Here is a 25,175-nt window from a genome sequence, read left to right on the forward strand (position 1 = left end):
GGAAGGTACGAACAGACAGGAAGGGATAGCAGACCAGGGCATCGTGGAAGGATTGGTCTTTGTAGAAGACAGAGAGGGGTGGTGGGGGGAATAGAAGAATAGGCTAGTAGTGGGATCTTGTTACGTCTGGTGGGAATGAGGGTGAATGATGTCTTGATACAGAAGCTGAGGGCAAAAGGTGATCATTAGTGGAACTTTATCTTGGTTCGTTTTGGAGGAACTCACTCCACCTCCCTCCAGGGGATGGTAGGTGCCAAGGGAAGTGGTGGAAGCAGATACTATAGCAATGTTTAAGAGGCATTTAGACAGACGTAAATAGGCAAGGAATGGAGGGTTACAGATCACGTGTAGATAGATAGGATTCGCTAGATTGGCATCATCTCAGTGGGCCTAAGCAGTACTGTTTTATAGACTTATAACTAGTCTATATTGTTCGACATTAGAAGATGAATGTAATAGGGGCAAACCTACACAACCCAGAACTGTAGAATTTATAAGGTGTACACTACTCCTCATGCTTCCCGTGAGCCTCCTCCCGCTATCTCACTTTATCAGCACGTCTTTGTGTTTTGCCTCGTGTTTATTTATGCCTTCATCGCTTCTTGTACAAGTGAGTTCCATGTTCTTCACCTTACCGTGCAAAGGAATTTCCCTTGCATTATCTATTGGCTTTATTAAAGACAAGTGTTGCATTTATGAATTATATGGCTGTGTTCAGGGAGTTATTTAATGAGATAGTTCTGACTTTCAGCCTCTTCCTACAAGCTAGTTCTAATGTAAGAATATCCTTCTTGACATTAAAGGTCCCACACAGAAGATTTTCACACATTAGCATTCTAATTTAAGATGGTCAGCAGTATTTATTACATGAACTAAAATTCTAATTGCACATTACAAATAAAAATCAGAGGCATAAGGTGATCTTCAGCATACAGTCTTTTCCAGGAATATTTTTTAAAGATACAGTTTTTGATTAAACATATGAAGTGATAATGCATTCACATTCAAGTGTCTGTGAATATGATCACTGATCATGTGTTGATGGTTTTTCTTGTTGCATTTTCACAGGGAAGTTAATTTTATCTATTGATAAGGACACCTATGAGGAACTTGGCTTAGAAGGACAACCATCCAAATACTCCTACAGGACAGTAATGAGATACAGTAGGTACAGACTATTAACATGTTCCTTGCAACAAGAGTGTATTGGTCCTGCCAAATGATTGTTGAAATGTTGTTTCAGTTTCTAATGAACTGGATTTGACCTAAAGGGCTACAAGGGTATTAAAACTTCTTTATCTTCTGTCACCCAATGGACATGCGTCAATGTTTCCAGGATCTGCAATATTTTGATGAAATAGGGAATGCAGAGTGTTAATTTGGTGGCCTAATGCATAAAACACCCTGGAACCTGGAAAAATGAATATTATTGTGAGTTGATTGTTGAAAACTTAAGTGTACATTTTCTTCTGCCTGCGAGTACACAGAACAATGTGTGGAATGAACTGCCGAAGATACTGGAGAAAGAGTCAGCCACGTGGTCTCAATAGCCTGCTCTAAGGCCGTGACTGATCTTAGTTTGACTTTGGCTCCATTTTCTTCCCTGGTCTCCCTAATCTTTGATGTAACACACTCACTGGGCTCATATACAAATTGGGCTCGCCGGCTAGCTCCACTAACAGCCTCGGGACTCTGGTGAGAAGACCACCTTTCATAAACAATATATGTCTGGCGTCAGTATAATTTGGGGTTCACCAAACAGGAAAATTGTGATGTTCCAATTAAGTAAACCTCAATGCTGCCCATACACAATTGTCAGTCAGCAAGGAATAACAGATCTTTTACCATATAAAATTATAAAGAAAGTATATTTACAAATTTCAGCTTTATCAAACAGTTAATAGGAAAGAGAAAAGAAATGAAAATAAAAGGACCCATTACAGTTAAGCCTGGCCAACGTACACAGTGACTGTTGGGAGCTCATACCAGAGTTGTCTTTACTCATGCGCTAGACCCATGGTCTGTGTGAAAGCACCTATCACATTCTGAACATACCCCAAAGTCAATCTTGACTATACTGGCTCTCCCTCAGGAGACAGGCAACACACATCAAAGTTGCTGGTGAACGCAGCAGGCCAGGCAGCATCTCTAGGAAGAGGTGCTGCCTGGCCTGCTGCGTTCACCAGCAACTTTGATGTGTGTTGCTTGAATTTCCAGCATCTGCAGAATTCCTGTTGTTTGCATTTAAAATCTCCCTCGGGACTCCCCTTTCAACGGCATTCTGTGGCATCTTCCCTGCTGTCCTGCTCTGCAGCTCCCGCCAAAAGACCCCAAATTGGACTACTGTCCGTCACAAACCTCCCTCTGCCCTCCTCTCTCTAGAACTTTCTCCCAATCCCGCCATGCTGATTGGCTGATACAACATTCCTAAGTTGAACAACATGGTGTCTTATCTCTAGCAGAAACCAAAACATTCTACCAGCAGGACGTACTGCTTTTGCAGAATACTGCTGAAATGATACACCTATAGCATAACAATGGAAATCTTAACCAGGGCATTACATTGGTCAGAATGTGTCTGTTTCAATCTTGAATATATTCAGTTTCCATAGCTCTCATAGGTAAAGAATGACAGTGGTTTGTAATCCTGAGAGAAAAAAATCCTCTTTGTCTTAATTTGGTGGTCTGTTACTCTGCCACTGCCTTAATTCTAGATCCCTCCTTGCCCCTCCCCAACATTTATCGTATGACACAGCCTTAACATCTTGCATGTTTCAGTGAGATCACCTCTCTGTTCCAGACTCCAATGATTACAGCCGTCCATGTTCAATCTTTCATCATAAGACAAATCTTTGCCGGCTATTTCTGTGGGCCAATTTGGGAAGTAGTTTAATGGCATTAGACATATTACTGCCCCAATCAAACAGGAATATATTATTGAATATCTGCTACGGTCCATGTGTGGCAATCTCACCTCAGTCGAATTGTGGGGTTGAAGCAGTGATTTAGGCTGACACCTCAGTGCAGTATCGGGACTGGACTGTATGGTTAGAAGTGTGTGCTTTGGAATGAAAGGCTAAACCAAATCCCTATCTGTTCACTAGAACATAGAATAGTCCAGCACAGTACAGGCCCTTCAGCCCAATATTTTGTGCCAATATTTTAACATACTTCAAGATCAATCTAACCCTTCCCTCAACCATAGCCCTCCATTTTTCTTTCATTCCTTTGTCTATCAAAGAGTCTCTTAAGTGTCCCTAATGCATCACAGTTCTGTACAATCACTTTAAAAATTATGCCTTTTCATTAGTCATTGTCATCCTGGGAGAATAATGCTGGCTGTTCATTCTATCTGTGCCTCTTGTGCGTGTCTATTAAATCACCTGTCATCCTCCTTCACTCCAAAGAGAAAAGACCTAGCTTGCTCAACCTTTTCTCATAAGATGTGATCTCTAATTGGGGCAACATCCTAGTAGATCTCCTCTGCACCCTCATTAAACCTCCCACATCCTTCCCAAGTGTATCACTTACACTATTACAGATTGATCTGCATCTGCTATTTCTCAGCCCAGCTCTGCATCCTATCAGTTTTTTGTTGTAACCTACGACAACCTTCTACGCTATCCACAGTACCACCAAACTTCATGTCTTCTGCAAATCTACTAACTCAACCTTTCACTTTATTTATAGCAATCACAAAAAACGGGGGTCTGAGAACAGATTTGTATGGAACACCACTGATTATGGACTTCAAAGAATGCAATCCATCTACTACCATTCTTTGCCTTCTGTAGACAAGCCAATTATGAATCCGTGCAAGTGTTTCCTAAAATTCTTTCCAGTACTACTCATCACAAAATTATCCAGTCATTAGGGCAGACATCCTGCTTCGGGTTTGATTCGAAGAAGGAGTCTGAGAGTCTGAGTGGGAGTGCCGAGAAAGACATTTTTGAAATTTTCGTTATTTTTTTTCTCCAACGGCGTTCTGAGAGGCGGGACTGCGCAGGCGTGTGACGTCGGGCTGTGCAGTGCGGCAGATTTAAAAGGAACAGAGCCTCATAGAGCGGGCAGCGTAGTTTGCGGGCTGCGGAGTGAGCCGGGAGCAGAGTGAAGGCTTAAGGGCTTCGGCACAACGGGCTTAGGCGGAAACGGGCGAGGAAGGTTTGGCATTCATTTTCTGTTGTTATTTGAGGAGAGGGGCAGTATGAGTGTGAGGGCAGTTTGCTGTTCTCGGTGTCGGATGTGGGAGGCCCTGGAGTCTCCAAGCCTCCCGGACGTCTACATCTGCGCCAAGTGCATCGAGATGCAGCTCCTAAGGGACCGCGTTACGGAACTGGAGCTGCAGCTCGATGACCTTCGTCTGGTCAGGGAGAGTGAGGAGGTGATAGAGAGGAGTTGCAGGCAGGTGGTCACGCCGGGGCCACGGGGGGCAGAGAAGTGGGTCATGGTTAGGAGGGGGAAGGGGAAAAGTCAGGTAATAGGGAGTACCCTGGTGGCTGTGCCACTTAACAACAGGTACTCCTGTTTGAGTACTGTTGGGGGGGGACAGCTTACCCGGGGGAAGCGACAGTGGCCGTGCGTCCGGCACAGAGTCTGGCCCTATAGCTCAGAAGGGTAGGGCAAGGAAGAGGAGGGCAGTTGTGATAGGGGACTCGATAGTAAGGGGGTCAGAGAGGCGATTCTGTGGACGCAGTCCAGAGACCCGGATGGTAGTTTGCCTCCCTGGTGCCAGGGTCCGGGACATTTCTGATCGTGTCCAAGATATCCTGAAGTGGGAGGGTGAGGAGCCAGAGGTCGTGGTACATATAGGTACCAATGACATAGGTAGGAAAAGGGATGAGGTCCTGAAAGGAGAATATAGGGAGCTGGGAAGGGAGTTGAGAAAAAGGACCGCAAAGGTAGTAATCTCGGGATTACTGCCTGTGCCATGCGACAGTGAGAGTAGGAATGCGATGAGGTGGAGGATAAATGCGTGGCTGAGGGATTGGAGCAGGGGGCAGGGATTCAAGTTTTTGGATCATTGGGACCTCTTTTGGCGCAGGCGTGACCTGTACAAAAAGGACGGGTTACACTTGAATCCTAGGGGGACCGATATCCTGGCAGGGAGATTAGCGGGGGCTACTGAGGTGACTTTAAACTAGAATGGTTGGGGGGTGGGAATCAAATTAAAGAGGCTAGGCGTGAGGAGGTTAGTTCACAACAGGGGGATGGGAACCAGTGCAGAGAGACAGAGGGGTGTGAAGTGAGGGTAGAAGCAAAAAGTACTAAGGAGAAAAGTAAAAGTGGCAGGCCGACAAATCCAGGGCAAGCATTAAAAAGGGCCACTTTTCAGCATAATTGTATAAGGGCTAAGAGAGTTGTAAAAGAGTGCCTGAAGGCTTTGTGTGTCAATGCAAGGAGCATTCATAATAAGGTGGATGAATTGAAAGTGCAGATTGTTATTAATGATTATGATATAGTTGGGATCACAGAGACATGGCTCCAGGGTGACCAGGGATGGGAGCTCAACGTTCAGGGATATTCAATATTCAGGAGGGATAGACATGAAGGAAGGGGAGGTGGGGTGGCGTTGCTGGTTAAAGAAGAGATTAACGCAATAGAAAGGAAGGACATAAGCTGGGAAGATGTGGAATCGAGATGGGTAGAGCTGCGTAACACTAAGGGGCAGAAGACGCTGGTGGGAGTTGTGTACAGGCCACCTAACAGTGGTAGTGAGGTCGGAGATGGTATTAAACAGGAAATTAGAAATGTGTGCAATAAAGGAACAGCAGTTATAATGGGTGACTTCAATCTACATGTAGATTGGGTGAACCAAATTGGTAAAGGTGCTGAGGAAGAGGATTTCTTGGAATGTATGCGGGATGGTTTTTTGAACCAACATGTCGAGGAACCAACTAGAGAGCAGGCTATTCTGGACTGGGTTTTGAGCAATGAGGAAGGGTTAATTAGCAATCTTGTCGTGAGAGGCCCCTTGGGTAAGAGTGACCATAATATGGTGGAATTCTTCAGTAAGATGGAGAGTGACATAGTTAATTCAGAAACAAAGGTTCTGAACTTAAAGAGGGGTAACTATGAAGGTATGAGACGTGAATTAGCTAAGATAGACTGGCAAATGACACTTAAAGGATTGACGGTGGATATGCAATGGCAAGCATTTAAAGGTTGCATGGATGAACTACAACAATTGTTCATCCCAGTTTGGCAAAAGAATAAATCAAGGAAGGTAGTGCACCCGTGGCTGACAAGCGAAGTTAGGGATAGTATCAATTCCAAAGAAGAAGCATACAAATTAGCCAGAGAAAGTGGCTCACCTGAGGACTGGGAGAAATTCAGAGTTCAGCAGAGGAGGACAAAGGGCTTAATTAGGAAGGGGAAAAAAGATTATGAGAGAAAACTGGCAGGGAACATAAAAACGGACTGTAAAAGCTTTTATAGATATGTAAAAAGGAAAAGACTGGTAAAGACAAATGTAGGTCCCCTGCAGACAGAAACAGGTGAATTGATTATGGGGAGCAAGGACATGGCAGACCAATTGAATAATTACTTTGGTTCTGTCTTCACTAAGGAGGACATAAATAACCTTCCAGAAATAGTAGGGGACAGAGGGTCCAGTGAGATGGAGGAACTGAGTGAAATACATGTTAGTAGGGAAGTGGTGTTAGGTAAATTGAAGGGATAATTTTTCAAAACTCGTTAGATTCTGGACTAGTTCCTGAGGATTGGAGGGTGGCTAATGTAACTCCACTTTTTAAAAAAGGAGGGAGAGAGAAACCGGGGAATTATAGACCGGTTAGCCTAACGTCGGTGGTGGGGAAACTGCTGGAGTCAGTTATCAAGGATGTGATAACAGCACATTTGGAAAGCGGTGAAATCATCGGACAAAGTCAGCATGGATTTGTGAAAGGAAAATCATGTCTGACGTATCTCATAGAATTTTTTGATGATGTAATTAGTAGAGTGGATAGGGGAGAACCAGTGGATGTGGTATATTTGGATTTTCAAAAGGCTTTTGACAAGCCCCACACAGGAGATTAGTGTGCAAACTTAAAGCACACGGTATTGGGGGTAAGGTATTGGTGTGGGTGGAGAATTGGTTAGCAGACAGGAAGCAAAGAGTGGGAATAAATGGGACCTTTTCAGAATGGCAGGCGGTGACTAGTGGGGTACCGCAAGGCTCAGTGCTGGGACCCCAGTTGTTTACAATATATATTAATGACTTGGATGAGGGAATTAAATGCAGCATCTCCAAGTTTGCGGATGACACGAAGCTGGGTGGCAGTGTTAGCTGTGAGGAGGATGTTAAGAGGATGCAGGGTGACTTGGATAGGTTGGGTGAGTGGGCAAATTCATGGCAGATGCAATTTAATGTGGATAAATGTGAAGTTATCCACTTTGGTGGCAAAAATAGGAAAACAGATTATTATCTGAATGGTGGCCGATTAGGAAAAGGGGAGGTTCAACGAGACCTGGGTGTCATTATACACCAGTCATTGAAAGTGGGCATGCAGGTACAGCAGGCGGTGAAAAAGGCGAATGGTATGCTGGCATTTATAGCGAGAGGATTCGAGTACAGGAGCAGGGAGGTACTACTGCAGTTGTACAAGGCCTTGGTGAGACCACACCTGGAGTATTGTGTGCAGTTTTGGTCCCCTAATCTGAGGAAAGACATCCTTGCCATAGAGGGAGTACAAAGAAGGTTCACCAGATTGATTCCTGGGATGGCAGGACTTTCATATGAAGAAAGACTGGATGAACTGGGCTTGTACTCGTTGGAATTTAGAAGATTGAGGGGGGATCTGATTGAAACGTATAAGATCCTAAAGGGATTGGACAGGCTAGATGCAGGAAGATTGTTCCCGATGTTGGGGAAGTCCAGAACGAGGGGCCACAGTTTGAGGATAGAGGGGAAGCCTTTTAGGACCGAGATTAGGAAAATCTTCTTCACACAGAGAGTGGTGAATCTGTGGAATTCTCTGCCACAGGAAACAGTTGAGGCCAGTTCATTGGCTATATTTAAGAGGGAGTTAGATATGGCCCTTGTGGCTACGGGGGTCAGGGGGTATGGAGGGAAGGCTGGGGCGGGGTTCTGAGTTGGATGCTCAGCGATGATCATAATAAATGGCAGTGCAGGCTCGAAGGGCCGAATGGCCTATTCCTGCACCTATTTTCTATGTTTCTATTATACATTGCTGTTTATTTGTGGAAATTGATTGCAAAGTTTCCTGCGTTAGCTACACTTCAAATGTATTATTCCATTTGTTGCAAAAATAACACATTGGGAGTTATGGCATGTCTTCCAAAACATTTTAATGAAAACAGACCCATTTAAAAAAAAATGTATTTGCTGATAGACTGGATCTTTGTGATGCAGCTTGTCAGAATATGCTAAATTTCAGCTCTTCAACTTGAAATAAGGGATCATTCATTGGTTGATGTAAGGCCGGTGGAAAGGAATATGAATAAGAGTCGTCTTTCTGAGTGAGACAGCTTTGCAGAAATTCTATCCAGTTGCATTCAGTAAGGCCTTTACTGATCGAATTCTCCTATTCCTCAACTCTCTTATACTCAGAAATCTAGATGGATCTAAAATGGAGGACCTTGAGGGAAAAACTAAACATTTTATTATTACATGTCTGACTGTAATCCTCTTTACACTTGCTACTTTTTACAAGAAGTGACTCTTTCTAACCTGTTTGTATCTTGTGTGGTGTGAGGTTTGGGTTCATTATGTCATATTTTGTTTTCAGTTGTTACAATTGATTTGAGTGAAGCCACGTTTGCTCCTGGTAGAAAGAGATACAACCGAGTTGTGTGGGCATTGAAAGAGAAGAAACCTTTGTCCTTCGACCTTTTGATGTCCTGTAGATCCTCAGGTGAGAAGTTTTATTTTTTTCTGACTGTAAATGTGAAATTCAAATTGCATATTTTGTGGTTATTTGTAGAACATAGGGCTAGTAACTGAAAACTGATTTCTACTTCTGTTTCTGAACCTAAGTAGCACACTTCTTGCAGTGCATTCCGTGCTCATTCTCCCATTATCCTTTAGCTAGACAGTACACCAGGGAAACTGAGTAGTTTCCACATATGTGCAGAAGGTCAGATAGATTGACCAAGATTCAGCATTAATGTAATCACGAGGAAATCTGCAGATGCTGGAATTTCAAGCAACACACATAAAAGTTGCTGGTAAATGCAGCAGGCCAGGCAGCATCTGTAGGAAGAGGTGCAGTCGACGTTTTGGACCTCTTCTCACCCTGTCTCTTGCAAAAATGCCATCTCCTTCTTGCAATTCCTCCGTCTCCACCGCATCTGCTCTCAGGATGAGGCTTTTCATTCCAGGACAAAGGAGATGTCCTCCTTTTTTTAAAGAAAGGGGCTTCCCTTCCTCCACCATCAACTCTGCTGTCAAACGCGTCTCCCCCATTTCACGCACATCTGCTCTCACTCCATCCTCCTGCTGCCCCACTAGGAATAGGGTTCCTCTTGTTCTCACCTACCACCCCACCAGCCTCCGGGTCCAACATATAATTCTCCGTAACTTCTGCCAACTCCAACGGGATCCCACCACTAAGCACATCTTTCCCTCCCATCCCACCCCCCGCTTTCCGCAGGGATCGCTCCCTACGCAACTCCCTTGTCCATTCGTCCCCCCATCCCTCCCTACCGATCTCCCTCCTGGTACTTATCCTTGTAAGCGGAACAAGCGCTACACATGCCCTTTCACTTCCTCCCTTACCACCATTCAGGTCCCCAGCCAGTCCTTCCAGGTGAGGCGACACTTCACCTGTGAGTCAGCTGGGGTGATATACTGCGTCTGGTGCTCCCGATGTGGCCTTCTATATATTGGCCAGACCCGACGCAGACTGGGAGACCGTTTTGCTGAATACCTACGCTCTGTCCGCCAGAGAAAGCAGGATCTCCCAGTGGCCACACATTTTAATTCCACATCACAGTCCCATTCTGACATGTCTATCCACGGCTTCTACTGTAAAGATGAAGCCACACTCAGGTTGGAGGAACAGCACCTTATATTCCGTCTGGGTAGCCTCCAACCTGACGGCATGAACATTGACTTCTCAAACTTCAGCTAATGCCCCACCTCCCCCTCGTATCCCCTCTGTTATTTATTTATTTATATACACGTTTTCTTTTTCTCTCTCTCTCTTTCTCCCTCTGCCCCTCTCACTATACCCCTTGCCCATCCTCTGGGCTTCCCCCTCCCCCTTTCTTTCTCCCTGGGCCTCCTGTCCCATGATCCTCTCATATCCCTTTTGCCAATCATTTGGCCAGCTCTTGGCTCTATCCCTCCCCCTCCTGTCTTCTATCATTTCAGATCTCCCCCTCCCCCTCCCACATTTAAATCTCTTACTAGCTCTTCTTTCAGTTAGTCCTGACGAAGGATCTCGGCCCGAAACGTCGACTGTACCGCTTCCTATAGATGGTGCCTGGCCTGCTGCGTTCACCAGCAACTTTGATGTGTGTTGCTTCAGCGTTAATGCGTTTTGTTTTCCTCGGGTCGGCCAAATACATTTTTTGTACATCATCTGAAATCCACTCCCTTATCACTGGTTCTATCTCCTCCTCTGAATGTTGAATCAGAGTAGTTGCAGCCGTTAATCCTGAACTGAATTTCAGATTTCCGTTCCTTTCTACCACGCACAATGGCACAGCTAGAAGAGCCGCTGCCTGTCAGCCCCATTGAACCAGACTCGATCCTGACCTCCGGTGCTGGCTGAATGGAGTTTGAATTTATTTCCTACGACCTGATGGTCTTTTGCTGGGCTCTCTGGTTTCTACTACATCGTAATAATATGGGTTGATATGTTAATTGCTAACTGTAAATTGTCCCACGTGTGTAGGTGAATGGTGGAATCTAGGTGGGTGGGGAGTGGGTAGAGTTATCAAGTTGTGGAGAGAATAAAATGGGTCAGTATAGGATTATTGTGATTGGGTGATTTACTGTGGGCTGAAGGGCCGATTTCTGTGCTTTGCCTCTCCAGGGTTTGACCACGTTCTCTACCCGTTACCTGCTTCTTCATCCTGTCATCTCCTAGAGTTATCCCTTCAGGCTTCTTTTGATCCTTCAATTTATTCTGCCTCTTGTAGTTAATTCTGCACCACCTTGGTTTGTGTCTCATGTTAAAAATGTGATGTAAAAGCATGGATTTGTATTACCTACATGTTGCCTGAAATTATTTGAATTGAAGTTTTGATTAGTGGGTTTTTTTTTGAAAATTGAAACTAGGTGGAAATGAACCATCTTTGACATCTTACTTTGTGAAGTACCAATGCCAGGTATACCAGCCCACATTGTCAGTCAAGATATTAAATGAAACTGTTTGTCCTGTTGTACTGAGTAATGAACTGAATGGAAAGGAAAGTGAATCGTGTAGCTCTCAGGAATTCCTGGACTGGCTTGGAGCAGCATTCAGTGACATTAATTGGTGAGTTAAAATAGTCACTTGTTTTGCAGCTGTAAACTAGTGTACTGCCACAGGTTTTTATAGCTTCCTTTAGTCTGATTTAGCAGTAAAAGGTAAAGATGTTAACTTAGTTTATTGTTTGATGTAAAGAATAACAGCGCACCCTTTTCTCTGCTTGGTCCTGCAGTATTCTGTGCTTTTTACCTGGTACAGTAATGGTAGGACCCAGCAGTTATCAGCTTTGGTCTACACCAGTTTTTCCCAACCTTTTAGCCTTGGAGGAACCCTTGAAATAATTTTCAGGTCTCAGGGAACCCCTGCGTTTAAAAAAAAGAAAGAAAGAAAGAAGTTACTAATCAACAACATGAGTATTAAGTTGTAGATATGATAATCTAAAAATAATTATCAGTACTCTTTTGAGTAGAGAATGGATTTTTAGCCAACCTGTCTTGGGGAGGGGGGAGGGAAAAAGGTACTATGTTTACCTTGCCTTTTTTGAAAATAATCTTCCTTTTCATTTCATAAATTTTAAAAGCTCATAAGGCAAACATAATAAATTTCTGATTTCAATAAGACTTTTTCCTCCCTCTCAATCCCAAGCAGCAGTAGAAACATTTCAAGACTTCCTTTTGCAACATGATCTTTCCAAAGATTGTTTCTTTTTAAATCCAAGACTCTTGTCACTTGAAGTCAAAACATTTTCTCCAGAGCCTTGCAGAGACTTGTTCAACTGGTTCATATGATGAAAAATAGCTGCTAAGTAGTTTCTGCAGCCATTCTTCATCTTCAAAGCACTCACCAACATCTGGCCTACTGTTTTCTTGCAAGTACCCCTTCAATTCACCTTTCAGCTCAAACATCCTGTTGAGAATTCTTCCTCTGTTAAGCCACCGGATTTCTGTATGTAGCAGGACATTGGTGTGCTCTTTGTCCAGGTTTTCACAAAGTTTTTTTTAAGCATTCTTGAGTGAACTGGTCTTGGTTTAATAATGTTAACCATTTTTGTAGCATCATCCAGAACATTTTTCATTTCATCTCCAAAAGTTTTTGACATCAGCACCTCTCTGTGAAGAAAGCAGTGTATTGTGACAATGTCAGGATTTTTTTTTTAGCAAGAGAAACAAAACCTTTCATGGAGCCAGCCATTGATGGGGCACCATCAGTACAGACGCTAACACAGTTCCCCCAAAACATACCTTTTGTTTCCAGATATGAAGACAAAACATTAAATGTATCATCGCCTTTGTTTCGGGCATCTCTGCAACAGAAAAAGTTTTCTTGAATTTCACCATCATTTACAAATCTTCAAATGCTACAACAAGACATTTATTGATGAAATCTGTTGACTTATCAACCTGGATAAAGAAACTGTGGTTTTCAGTTTATCGCACAAAGCTTCTTCAGCATCATGTGACAAGTCATCAATATGTACTGTTCGAGAGTGAAACCTTTTCAATTTCTCATACTGAATCTTGTCCTATCATGGGGGTTAATAAAATATAAAAAAGAATGCAAAATAAATAACTAAACAAAACCACAAAAAATACTAAAACCTAACAATACAATTCTCTTCTAACCTACGCAATTCTCTTTTTGCAATATTAACAAAAGCAGCAAAATGGCAGGCTAGCAACCGAGTCGTTGCGCATAAAAATTCCTTCTTTAGAATGAAAATTTCGTTCCAATTTTCTACTACACCAGTAGAGTTTGTTTGTTCGCTCCCATAAGTCAGTCAGCAGCACATAAGGGGAAGTTGGGGGAGGTAATTCGGGAGGGAGAGGCTGAAGTCACAGCCCAAGTTGGGCAAGTCCATTCAATGCTTGAAAAAACGCCCTTCATGTTCAACAGCCTACTGACCTCTCCTCCGTGTAATACAGTGCTCGCCAGTTATCAGCCTACTGTCCTCCCCTCTGTGTAATACAGCGCTCGCCAGTTATCAGCCTACTGTCCTCCCTCTGTGTAATACAGCGCTCGCCAGTTATCAGCCTACTGACCTCTCCTCCGTGTAATACAGCGCTCGCCAGTTATCAGCCTACTGACCTCTCCTCCGTGTAATACAGCGCTCGCCAGTTATCAGCCTACTGTCCTCCCCCTGTGTAATACAGCGCTCGCCAGTTATCAGCCTACTGACCTCTCCTCCGTGTAATACAGCGCTCGCCAGTTATCAGCCTACTGACCTCTCCTCCGTGTAATACAGCGCTCGCCAGTTATCAGCCTACTGACCTCTCCTCCGTGTAATACAGCGCTCGCCAGTTATCAGCCTACTGACCTCTCCTCCGTGTAATACAGCGCTCGCCAGTTATCAGCCTACTGTCCTCCCCCTGTGTAATACAGCGCTCGCCAGTTATCAGCCTACTGACCTCTCCTCCGTGTAATACAGCGCTCGCCAGTTATCAGCCTACTGACCTCTCCTCCGTGTAATACAGCGCTCGCCAGTTATCAGCCTACTGACCTCTCCTCCGTGTAATACAGCGCTCACCAGTTATCAGCCTACTGTCCTCCCTCTGTGTAATACAGTGATCACCAGTTATCAACCTACCGTCCTCCCTCTGTGTAATACAGTGTTCACCAGTTACCAGCCTACTGACCTCTCCTCCGTGTAATACAGCGTTCACCAGTTACCAGCCTACTGACCTCTCCTCCGTGTAATACAGCGCTCGCCAGTTATCAACCTACCGTCCTCCCCTCTGTGTAATACAGCGCTCGCCAGTTATCAGCCTACTGTCCTCCCTCTGTGTAATACAGCGCTCGCCAGTTATCAGCCTACTGACCTCTCCTCCTGGTAATACAGCGCTCGCCAGTTATCAGCCTACTGACCTCTCCTCCGTGTAATACAGCGCTCGCCAGTTATCAGCCTACTGACCTCTCCTCCGTGTAATACAGCGCTCGCCAGTTATCAGCCTACTGTCCTCCCCTCTGTGTAATACAGTGATCACCAATTATCAGCCTACCGTCCTCCCCTCTGTGTAATACAGTGATCACCAGTTATCAACCTACTGTCCTCCCTCTGTGTAATACAGCGTTCACCAGTTACCAGCCTACTGACCTCTCCTCCGTGTAATACAGCGTTCACCAGTTACCAGCCTACTGACCTCTCCTCCGTGTAATACAGCGCTCACCAATTATCAACCTACTGTCCTCCCTCTGTGTAATACAGTGATCACCAGTTATCAACCTACTGTCCTCCCTCTGTGTAATACAGCGCTCGCCAGTTATCAGCCTACTGTCCTCCCCTCTGTGTAATACAGCGCTCACCAGTTATCAGCCTACTGTCCTCCCTCTGTGTAATACAGCGCTCGCCAGTTATCAGCCTACTGTCCTCCCCTCTGTGTAATACAGCGCTCACCAGTTATCAACCTACTGTCCTCCCCTCTGTGTAATACAGTGATCACCAGTTATCAACCTACTGTCCTCCCCTCTGTGTAATACAGTGCTCACCAGTTATCAACCTACTGTCCTTCCCTCTGTGTAATACAGTGAATACCAGTTATCAACCTACTGACCTCTCCTCTGTGTAATACAGCGCTCACCAATTATCAGCCTACTGTCCTCCCCTCTGTGTAATACAGCGCTCACCAGTTATCAACCTACTGTCCTCCCTCTGTGTAATACAGTGATCACCAGTTATCAACCTACTGTCCTCCCTCTGTGTAATACAGCGCTCACCAATTATCAGCCTACTGTCCTCCCCTCTGTGTAATACAGTGCTCACCAGTTATCAACCTACTGTCCTCCCCTCTGTGCAATACAGCACTCACCAATTATCAGCCTACTGTCCTCCCTCTGTGTAATACAGTGATCACCAATTATCAACCTACCGTCCTCCCCTCTGTGCAATACAGCACTCACCAATTATCAGCCTACTGTCCTCCCTCTGTGTAATACAGTGATCACCAATTATCAACCTACTGTCCTCCCTCTGTGTAATACAGTGATCACCAATTATCAACCTACCGTCCTCCCCTCTGTGCAATACAGCACTCACCAATTATCAGCCTACTGTCCTCCCTCTGTGTAATACAGTGATCACCAATTATCAGCCTACTGTCCTCCCCTCTGTGTAATACAGCGTTCACCAGTTACCAGCCTACTGTCCTTCCTTCTGTGTAATACAGTGATCACCAATTATCAACCTACCGTCCTCCCCTCTGTGCAATACAGTACTCACCAATTATCAGCCTACTGTCCTCCCCTCTGTGTAATACAGCGCTCACCAGTTATCAGCCTACTGTCCTTCCCTCTGTGTTATACAGTGATCACCAATTATCAGCCTACTGTCCTCCCCTCTGTGCAATACAGCGCTCAGCAATTATCAGCCTACCGTCCTCCCCTCTGTGTAATACAGTGCTCACCAATTATCAGCCTACCGTCCTCCCCTCTGTGTAATACAGCGCTCACCAATTATCAGCCTACCGTCCTCCCCTCTGTGTAATACAGTGATCAGCAATTGTCAGCCTACTGTCCTCCCTCTGTGCAATACAGCACTCACCAATTATCAGCCTACTGTCCTCCCTCTGTGTAATACAGTGATCACCAATTATCAACCTACCGTCCTCCCCTCTGTGCAATACAGTACTCACCAATTATCAGCCTACTGTCCTCCCCTCTGTGTAATACAGCGCTCACCAGTTATCAGCCTACTGTCCTCCCTCTGTGTTATACAGTGCTCACCAGTTATCAGCCTACTGTCCTTCCCTCTGTGTTATACAGTGATCACCAATTATCAGCCTACTGTCCTCCCCTCTGTGCAATACAGCGCTCAGCAATTATCAGCCTACCGTCCTCCCCTCTGTGTAATACAGTGCTCACCAATTATCAGCCTACCGTCCTCCCCTCTGTGTAATACAGTGATCAGCAATTATCAGCCTACTGTCCTCCCCCTGCGCAATACAGTACTCACCAATTATCAGCCTACTGTCCTCCCCTCCGTGTAATACAGCGCTCATCAGTTATCAGCCTACTGTCCTTCCCTCTGTGTTATACAGTGATCACCAATTATCAGCCTACTGTCCTCCCCTCTGTGCAATACAGCGCTCAGCAATTATCAGCCTACCGTCCTCCCTCTGTGTAATACAGTGATCACCAATTATCAGCCTACTGTCCTCCCCTCTGTGTAATACAGCGTTCACCAGTTACCAGCCTACTGTCCTTCCTTCTGTGTAATACAGTGATCACCAATTATCAACCTACCGTCCTCCCCTCTGTGCAATACAGTACTCACCAATTATCAGCCTACTGTCCTCCCCTCTGTGTAATACAGCGCTCACCAGTTATCAGCCTACTGTCCTTCCCTCTGTGTTATACAGTGATCACCAATTATCAGCCTACTGTCCTCCCCTCTGTGCAATACAGCGCTCAGCAATTATCAGCCTACCGTCCTCCCCTCTGTGTAATACAGTGCTCACCAATTATCAGCCTACCGTCCTCCCCTCTGTGTAATACAGCGCTCACCAATTATCAGCCTACCGTCCTCCCCTCTGTGTAATACAGTGATCAGCAATTGTCAGCCTACTGTCCTCCCTCTGTGCAATACAGCACTCACCAATTATCAGCCTACTGTCCTCCCTCTGTGTAATACAGTGATCACCAATTATCAACCTACCGTCCTCCCCTCTGTGCAATACAGTACTCACCAATTATCAGCCTACTGTCCTCCCCTCTGTGTAATACAGCGCTCACCAGTTATCAGCCTACTGTCCTCCCTCTGTGTTATACAGTGCTCACCAGTTATCAGCCTACTGTCCTTCCCTCTGTGTTATACAGTGATCACCAATTATCAGCCTACTGTCCTCCCCTCTGTGCAATACAGCGCTCAGCAATTATCAGCCTACCGTCCTCCCCTCTGTGTAATACAGTGCTCACCAATTATCAGCCTACCGTCCTCCCCTCTGTGTAATACAGTGATCAGCAATTATCAGCCTACTGTCCTCCCCCTGCGCAATACAGTACTCACCAATTATCAGCCTACTGTCCTCCCCTCCGTGTAATACAGCGCTCATCAGTTATCAGCCTACTGTCCTTCCCTCTGTGTTATACAGTGATCACCAATTATCAGCCTACTGTCCTCCCCTCTGTGCAATACAGCGCTCAGCAATTATCAGCCTACCGTCCTCCCCTCTGTGTAATACAGCACTCACCAATTATCAGCCTACTGTCCTCCCTCTGTGTAATACAGCGCTCACCAATTATCAACCTACTGTCCTCCCTCTGTGTAATACAGCGCTCAGCAATTATCAGCCTACCGTCCTCCCCTCTGTGTAATACAGTGATCAGCAATTATCAGCCTACTGTCCTCCCCTCTGTGTAATACAGAGCTCACCAATTATCAGCCTACTGTCCTCCCCTCTGTGTAATACAGAGCTCACCAATTATCAGCCTACTGTCCTCCCTCTGTGTAATACAGTGATCACCAATTATCAGCCTACCGTCCTCCCTCTGTGTAATACAGTGATCACCAATTATCAGCCTACTGTCCTCCCCTCTGTGCAATACAGCGCTCAGCAATTATCAGCCTACCGTCCTCCCCTCTGTGTAATACAGCACTCACCAATTATCAGCCTACTGTCCTCCCTCTGTGTAATACAGCGCTCACCAATTATCAACCTACTGTCCTCCCTCTGTGTAATACAGCGCTCAGCAATTATCAGCCTACCGTCCTCCCCTCTGTGTAATACAGAGCTCACCAATTATCAGCCTACTGTCCTCCCCTCTGTGTAATACAGAGCTCACCAATTATCAGCCTACTGTCCTCCCTCTGTGTAATACAGTGATCACCAATTATCAGCCTACTGTCCTCCCCTCTGTGTAATACAGCGCTCACCAGTTATCAGCCTACTGTCCTTCCCTCTGTGTTATACAGTGATCACCAATTATCAGCCTACTGTCCTCCCCTCTGTGCAATACAGCGCTCAGCAATTATCAGCCTACCGTCCTCCCCTCTGTGTAATACAGTGCTCACCAATTATCAGCCTACCGTCCTCCCCTCTGTGTAATACAGCGCTCACCAATTATCAGCCTACCGTCCTCCCCTCTGTGTAATACAGTGATCAGCAATTGTCAGCCTACTGTCCTCCCTCTGTGCAATACAGCACTCACCAATTATCAGCCTACTGTCCTCCCTCTGTGTAATACAGTGATCACCAATTATCAACCTACCGTCCTCCCCTCTGTGCAATACAGTACTCACCAATTATCAGCCTACTGTCCTCCCCTCTGTGTAATACAGCGCTCACCAGTTATCAGCCTACTGTCCTCCCTCTGTGTTATACAGTGCTCACCAGTTATCAGCCTACTGTCCTTCCCTCTGTGTTATACAGTGATCACCAATTATCAGCCTACTGTCCTCCCCTCTGTGCAATACAGCGCTCAGCAATTATCAGCCTACCGTCCTCCCCTCTGTGTAATACAGTGCTCACCAATTATCAGCCTACCGTCCTCCCCTCTGTGTAATACAGTGATCAGCAATTATCAGCCTACTGTCCTCCCCCTGCGCAATACAGTACTCACCAATTATCAGCCTACTGTCCTCCCCTCCGTGTAATACAGCGCTCATCAGTTATCAGCCTACTGTCCTTCCCTCTGTGTTATACAGTGATCACCAATTATCAGCCTACTGTCCTCCCCTCTGTGCAATACAGCGCTCAGCAATTATCAGCCTACCGTCCTCCCCTCTGTGTAATACAGCACTCACCAATTATCAGCCTACTGTCCTCCCTCTGTGTAATACAGCGCTCACCAATTATCAACCTACTGTCCTCCCTCTGTGTAATACAGCGCTCAGCAATTATCAGCCTACCGTCCTCCCCTCTGTGTAATACAGTGATCAGCAATTATCAGCCTACTGTCCTCCCCTCTGTGTAATACAGAGCTCACCAATTATCAGCCTACTGTCCTCCCCTCTGTGTAATACAGAGCTCACCAATTATCAGCCTACTGTCCTCCCTCTGTGTAATACAGTGATCACCAATTATCAGCCTACCGTCCTCCCTCTGTGTAATACAGTGATCACCAATTATCAGCCTACTGTCCTCCCCTCTGTGCAATACAGCGCTCAGCAATTATCAGCCTACCGTCCTCCCCTCTGTGTAATACAGCACTCACCAATTATCAGCCTACTGTCCTCCCTCTGTGTAATACAGCGCTCACCAATTATCAACCTACTGTCCTCCCTCTGTGTAATACAGCGCTCAGCAATTATCAGCCTACCGTCCTCCCCTCTGTGTAATACAGAGCTCACCAATTATCAGCCTACTGTCCTCCCCTCTGTGTAATACAGAGCTCACCAATTATCAGCCTACTGTCCTCCCTCTGTGTAATACAGTGATCACCAATTATCAGCCTACCGTCCTCCCTCTGTGTAATACAGTGATCACCAATTATCAGCCTACTGTCCTCCCCTCTGTGTAATACAGTGATCACCAATTATCAGCCTACCACCCTCCCTCTGTGTAATACAGCGCTCACCAATTATCAGCCTACCGTTCTCCTGTGTAATACAGCACTCACCGATTATTAGCCTACTGTCCTCCCTCTGTGTAATACAGTGATCACCAATTATCAGCCTACTGTCCTCCCTCTGTGCAATACAGCGCTCACCAGTTATCAGCCTACTGTCCTCCCTCTGTGTAATACAGAGCTCACCAATTATCAGCCTACTGTCCTCCCCTCTGTGTAATACATTGCTCGCCAATTATCAGCCTACCGTCCTCCTTCTGTGCAAACCAGCCCTCACCAATTATCAGCCTACTGTCCTCCCGTCTGTGCAATACAGCACTCACCAGTTATCAGCCTACTGTCCTCCCCTCCATGTAATATAGTGCTCACCAGTTATCAGCCTACTGTCCTCCCCTCCATGTAATATAGTTCTCACCAATTATCAGCCTACCGTCCTCCCCCTGTGTAATACAGCGCTCAGCAATTATCAGCCTACCGTCCTCCCCCTGTGTAATACAGTGCTCACCAATTATCAACCTACCGTCCTCCCTCTGTGCAATACAGCACTCAGCAATTATCAGCCTACTGTCCTCCCCTCCATGTAATATGGTGCTCACCAATTATCAGCCTACCGTCCTCCCCTCTGTGTAATACAGTGCTCACCAATTATCAGCCTACTGTCCTTCCCTCTGTGCAATACAGTGATCACCAATTATCAGCCTACTGTCCTCCCCTCTGTGCAATACAGCGCTCAGCAATTATCAGCCTACTGTCCTCCCCTCCATGTAATATAGTGCTCACCAATTATCAGCCTACCGTCCTTCCCTCTGTGCAATACAGTGATCACCAATTATCAGCCTACCGTCCTTCCCTCTGTGCAATACAGTGATCACCAATGATCAACGGCCGCCCTTATCTCACGTCAAAATATGAGAATGGACTCAACCAAATAAACAGGTTCCTACTGCGCCCTGCCACACTGGGCTGAGGGACTGCTAATGAGATTGCTAACAGGGCTGCTTGGTCACTGCACACCACTGCAAGCATAGGGTTGCATGAGGTTCAAAACCTATGTTTTTTTTTGTTGGCGCGTGGCCAAGTGGTTAAGGCGTTGGTCCAGTGATCTGAAGGTCACTAGTTCGAGCTTCAGCTGAGGCAGCGTGTTGTGTCCTTGAGCAAGGAACTTAACCACACATTGCTCTGTGACGACACCGGTGCACAACATCGGTGGCATGGAGAGGGGAGACTTGCAGCATGGGCAACTGCCGGTCTTCCATACAACCTTGCCCAGGCCTGCGCCCTGGAAACCTTCCAAGGCGCAAATCCGTGGTCTGACAAGACTAACGGATGCCTATATGTTTATTTTCTAAATCACAATCTCTCTTGCAACCCTTGGGTTCCATGAAGCCCCGGTTGAGAAACCCTGGTCCACACTAACAAAAGCTTTGTTCCTGTAAGCAATAAAACAGAAAATGTACCCTGATCAACTACAAAATGGCAAAAATATTTTAAGATAGATGGATAGATGTACTTTATTAAACCCCAGGGAAATTTGGTTTCGTTACAGCCGCACCAACCAAGAATAGAGTGTAAATATAGCAATACAAAAAACCACAACAATCAAACAATAAAATGCAAACTATGCCAGATGGAAAATAAGTCCAGGACCAGTCTATTGGCTCAGGGTGTCTGACCCTCCACGGGAGGAGCTGCACGTTCGATGGCCACAGGCAGGAATGACCTCCCAAGTGTTGTATCATGGTGGAATGTGGCCGAAGTCCAACAGTAAAAAGTTCAATATCCAGTCTGCAAACACGTTCCTCGATCGTAATATGCCCCAGATTGCACCATCCGTTGTTAGCCAGAACAGTAAGCACCCAAGTCCTTTACGCCGCTCACTGCTCTCAGTGCACTTCTGGTCAGCCGGAACGGTATTACCCACCGAACTCCTCTTCTCCAAAAGTCTGTTGTCTCGACCCGGTCCTCTTTCCTCGGCTTTGTGATCCCCCTCTGCATCCTCTGTGTGGTTTCCTCCGGATTTCAGCAGGGGTGTCCACCGCTCTGCTCGCTAAACCGGCCAGCATTTACTGGTCCGTGGAATACACAATGCGACCTTGCTTCTGTCCCGCGTGTCGGGATGTAACCATTTCCAGCGCTAAAGAAAACCCAAATAAAACTCTCCCTACCAGCATGTTAGAGAGGGTGCAGCTTCAACGTGTTACCATGAGAAAAAAAATACAAAAAAAACCGTAAATTAAAAAGTAAGAAGAAGAAAGTAAGAATAGATCGGAACGGCTGTACCAGGCTGCATGCACGACCGGCGCATGCGCACTAAGGCAAATGGAGGATATTAGATCAGTGATCTGATTCTGTCCAATTTTTGACATTTTGAACTTATAGTTCATTTTAGTAATTCCTAACTATCATTGGGTATGAGAAGATCACAAAGTATTCAGATCCCTTTCCACAGATTCATCTTCCAGCTGGTATCTAGAGGACATTTTAGGCTGGCATTTCTGAGTGCTCTTCTGTGATCTTGTCATCACAAACATACAAATAATTCCATTTTCTTTTTATTTCCATCAGTGTTCTTTGATGCATAGTCACTAGAGGAATGGATGAAATAACAGGCAGAAAATCCCTTGTATTTTGCAAATTGACAGAATCCTAAAGTTTACGAGTACTTTTGTAAAATTATGCTAAAAATCTAGTTATAAGGATGTGTGTTTTAATCAATCTCTTTCTCTCATAGCAATAATCAGGCAGACAGCTTTCTGTCTTCCTACTGCTGTCCTGAACCCAACACTGTCTTGGATAAGGCATGCCTTTGTACCATTTCCGGCTTTATAATTCCCGAAGGAATAAATCAGTTATTGGACCAGCTTAGGTAAGCACCATTGTAAATGCTATTCTTTGTTCTTGATTGCTCAGTCATGGAAGCATAAAACCAGCCTTCAAGTTCTGTTAAATTAGCTGGGATATCGGTCACCACCAGCTCTACTGGAGTCTTGAGCATTCTAAGTTTGAACTTATCTGAAGTGCTCTGAGGCCCAGTGCTATGGATTCCATTCCAAAACTACTACTATTTCTCCTCCTTCGAGGAGTTCCTTAAAACTGTATTGGTCGCCTTACAATGTGTAGTCTTATACAACTGTTCTCTTACAATGTAGTCTGATACAACTGTTCTCTTACAACTGAAGAAGAGAAATGCAATAACAAGGAATAAGGAAATAGCAAAATTGCTAGACAAATACTTGGGACATAGCACAGCAGAGTACCATGATATTGTGCTGACCTTTTAACCAACTCCAAGATCAATCTAACCCCTCCATTTTCCTATCACCCATATACCTCTAAAGTCTCTTATATGTCCCTAATGTATCTGTCATCGATGAAAATAAAATAACTGGGCCTAGAACACACAGACGCTTACAAATCAAACATATCTTTATTTGACTTCTACACAAGGAGAGCAACATGGCCCCTGACACTCTGAAGCCAGGACAGAAAACTCCTATTTATATACAGAATTGGCTTATCAGTACAGACATTGACCTAGTAAATGTATGTATTTGAATTCCTTACTTTTTGTGAATCACCATTCACAATGCAGGTGTTAGTAGAAACTACAAGCTGACAACCAGTAACTCCTCGAGGTTAGTAAAGCAATTGTCCCTTAGTTGTTGGGTCTGTTTCACATTTTCCTGTTATTCCTATCTCAGCTGTCTCTGGCACACCCTATTGTGTAAAGGGAAAAGGGAAACTAGGTTGATTACATGCTGCCACAGTCATTCTCACCTGCCTGCCTGCCTGCAGTGAGCAAATTTGGCTCCAGTGGCCTGGCTTCAAATGACTGCTTTGTCTGGTTTAACTGCACACTGCTGTAGTCTTTAACCCTTGTCTTACCACAACTTCCACACTCCCTTCTCTTTGTCCTGTAGAAGACCATGGAGTCTCAATAGTGCAATCTCTGAAACTCTGTGATAGTTGGTCATTGATATCAGAGACGTACGTGTAACATTCCAGTCTAATAACGGCATGTGTACCACCTCTCTTGGACAACAAAATGTCTAGTACTAGTCAATTTTGAAGGCCACAGTGTGGATTGCCAGCATTTCAGCATTGATGGCCTGGCTTGTATAAGATAGTGCCAAGGTTACATCATTAGCCAACTTCTTCAGCAGTACCTAGGCCACCATGTTAATACTTCCGTGAGCCAGTCTGACAGGTTCCCAGAACAGGAACACTACAATCCACAAACACTCTGTCTCCATAGTTCTTCGATGACAGCTCCACATAGTAAGATGGGGGGTGGGGGGGTGCGGGGTAGGGAGAGGGAGAGAGAACGAGAGAACATAGGTGGTACATCTGTGGTACTACATAGGCCAGATAACAACAATGCCTCCATGGCTTTGATTCAGGCCAAAGATCCCACTTTAGAAGGGGCATCCCTAGCAGTCTGGGATAGGCCTGTTGGCCATATACCCAGTAAATACTGTTAAAGGGATTCAGAAGGTCACCAGTAGTGTAGACATTGCACATGCCAAGTCCAGTCCTGCCCCTTTACCCCTATCCCCATAAAGCTGCTTTGGAGTGGGGGGTGTCGGGGGTGTTGTGCAATCATTGTAAATAAAACAGTTGCAAAAAGAGTAATTCCTTTGGGCAATGTAGTCTCGCGTTCTAGCAACACACAAAAGTTGCTGGTGAATGCAGCAGGCCAGGCAGCTTCTATAGGAAGAGGTACAGTCGACGTTTTGGGCCGAGACCCTTCGTCAGGACTAACTGAAAGAAGAGCTAGTAAGAGATTTTGAGAGGGGGAGGGGGAGATTCAAAATGATAGGAGAAGACAGGAGGGGGAGGGATGGAGCCAAGAGCTGGACAGGTGATAGGCAAAAGGCATATGAGAGGGTCATGGGACGGGAGGCCTAGGGAGAAAGAAAGGGGGAGGGGGGAAGCCCAGAGGATGGGCAAGGAGTATAGTGAGAGGGACAGAGGAAGAAAAAGGAGAGAGAGAAAAAGAATATATATAATAATAAATAAATAACGGATGGGGTACGAGGGGGAGGTGGGGCATTAACGGAAGTTAGAGAAGTCAGTGTTCATGCCATCAGGTTGGAGGCTACCCAGACGGAATATAAGGTGTTGTTCCTCCAACCTGAGTGTGGCTTCATCTTTACAGTAGAGGAGGCCGTGGATAGACATATCAGAATGGGAATGGGATGTGGAATTAAAATGTGTGGCCACTGGGAGATCCTGCTTTCTCTGGCGGACAGAGCATAGGTGTTCAGCAAGACGGTCTCCCAGTCTGTTTTGGGTCTC

At 45.5% G+C, this 25,175-nt stretch overlaps 1 protein-coding gene across 1 annotated transcript in view; it reads left to right on the plus strand.

Annotated features, from left to right (window-relative positions):
* rpp40 (ribonuclease P/MRP 40 subunit) overlaps nt 1-25,175 on the plus strand; it is a 37,436-nt gene that overhangs the window by 3,669 nt on the left and 8,592 nt on the right. The window contains exons 4-7 of the mRNA XM_072283676.1: nt 1,069-1,164; nt 8,748-8,873; nt 11,246-11,444; nt 22,609-22,743. Coding sequence (XP_072139777.1) covers nt 1,069-1,164; nt 8,748-8,873; nt 11,246-11,444; nt 22,609-22,743 — 556 coding nt within the window. The remainder of the gene's footprint in view (nt 1-1,068; nt 1,165-8,747; nt 8,874-11,245; nt 11,445-22,608; nt 22,744-25,175) is intronic.

The sequence above is a fragment of the Mobula birostris genome, chromosome 19, assembly GCF_030028105.1.
Source record: "Mobula birostris isolate sMobBir1 chromosome 19, sMobBir1.hap1, whole genome shotgun sequence".
Taxonomy (NCBI): Eukaryota; Metazoa; Chordata; class Chondrichthyes; order Myliobatiformes; family Myliobatidae; genus Mobula; species Mobula birostris.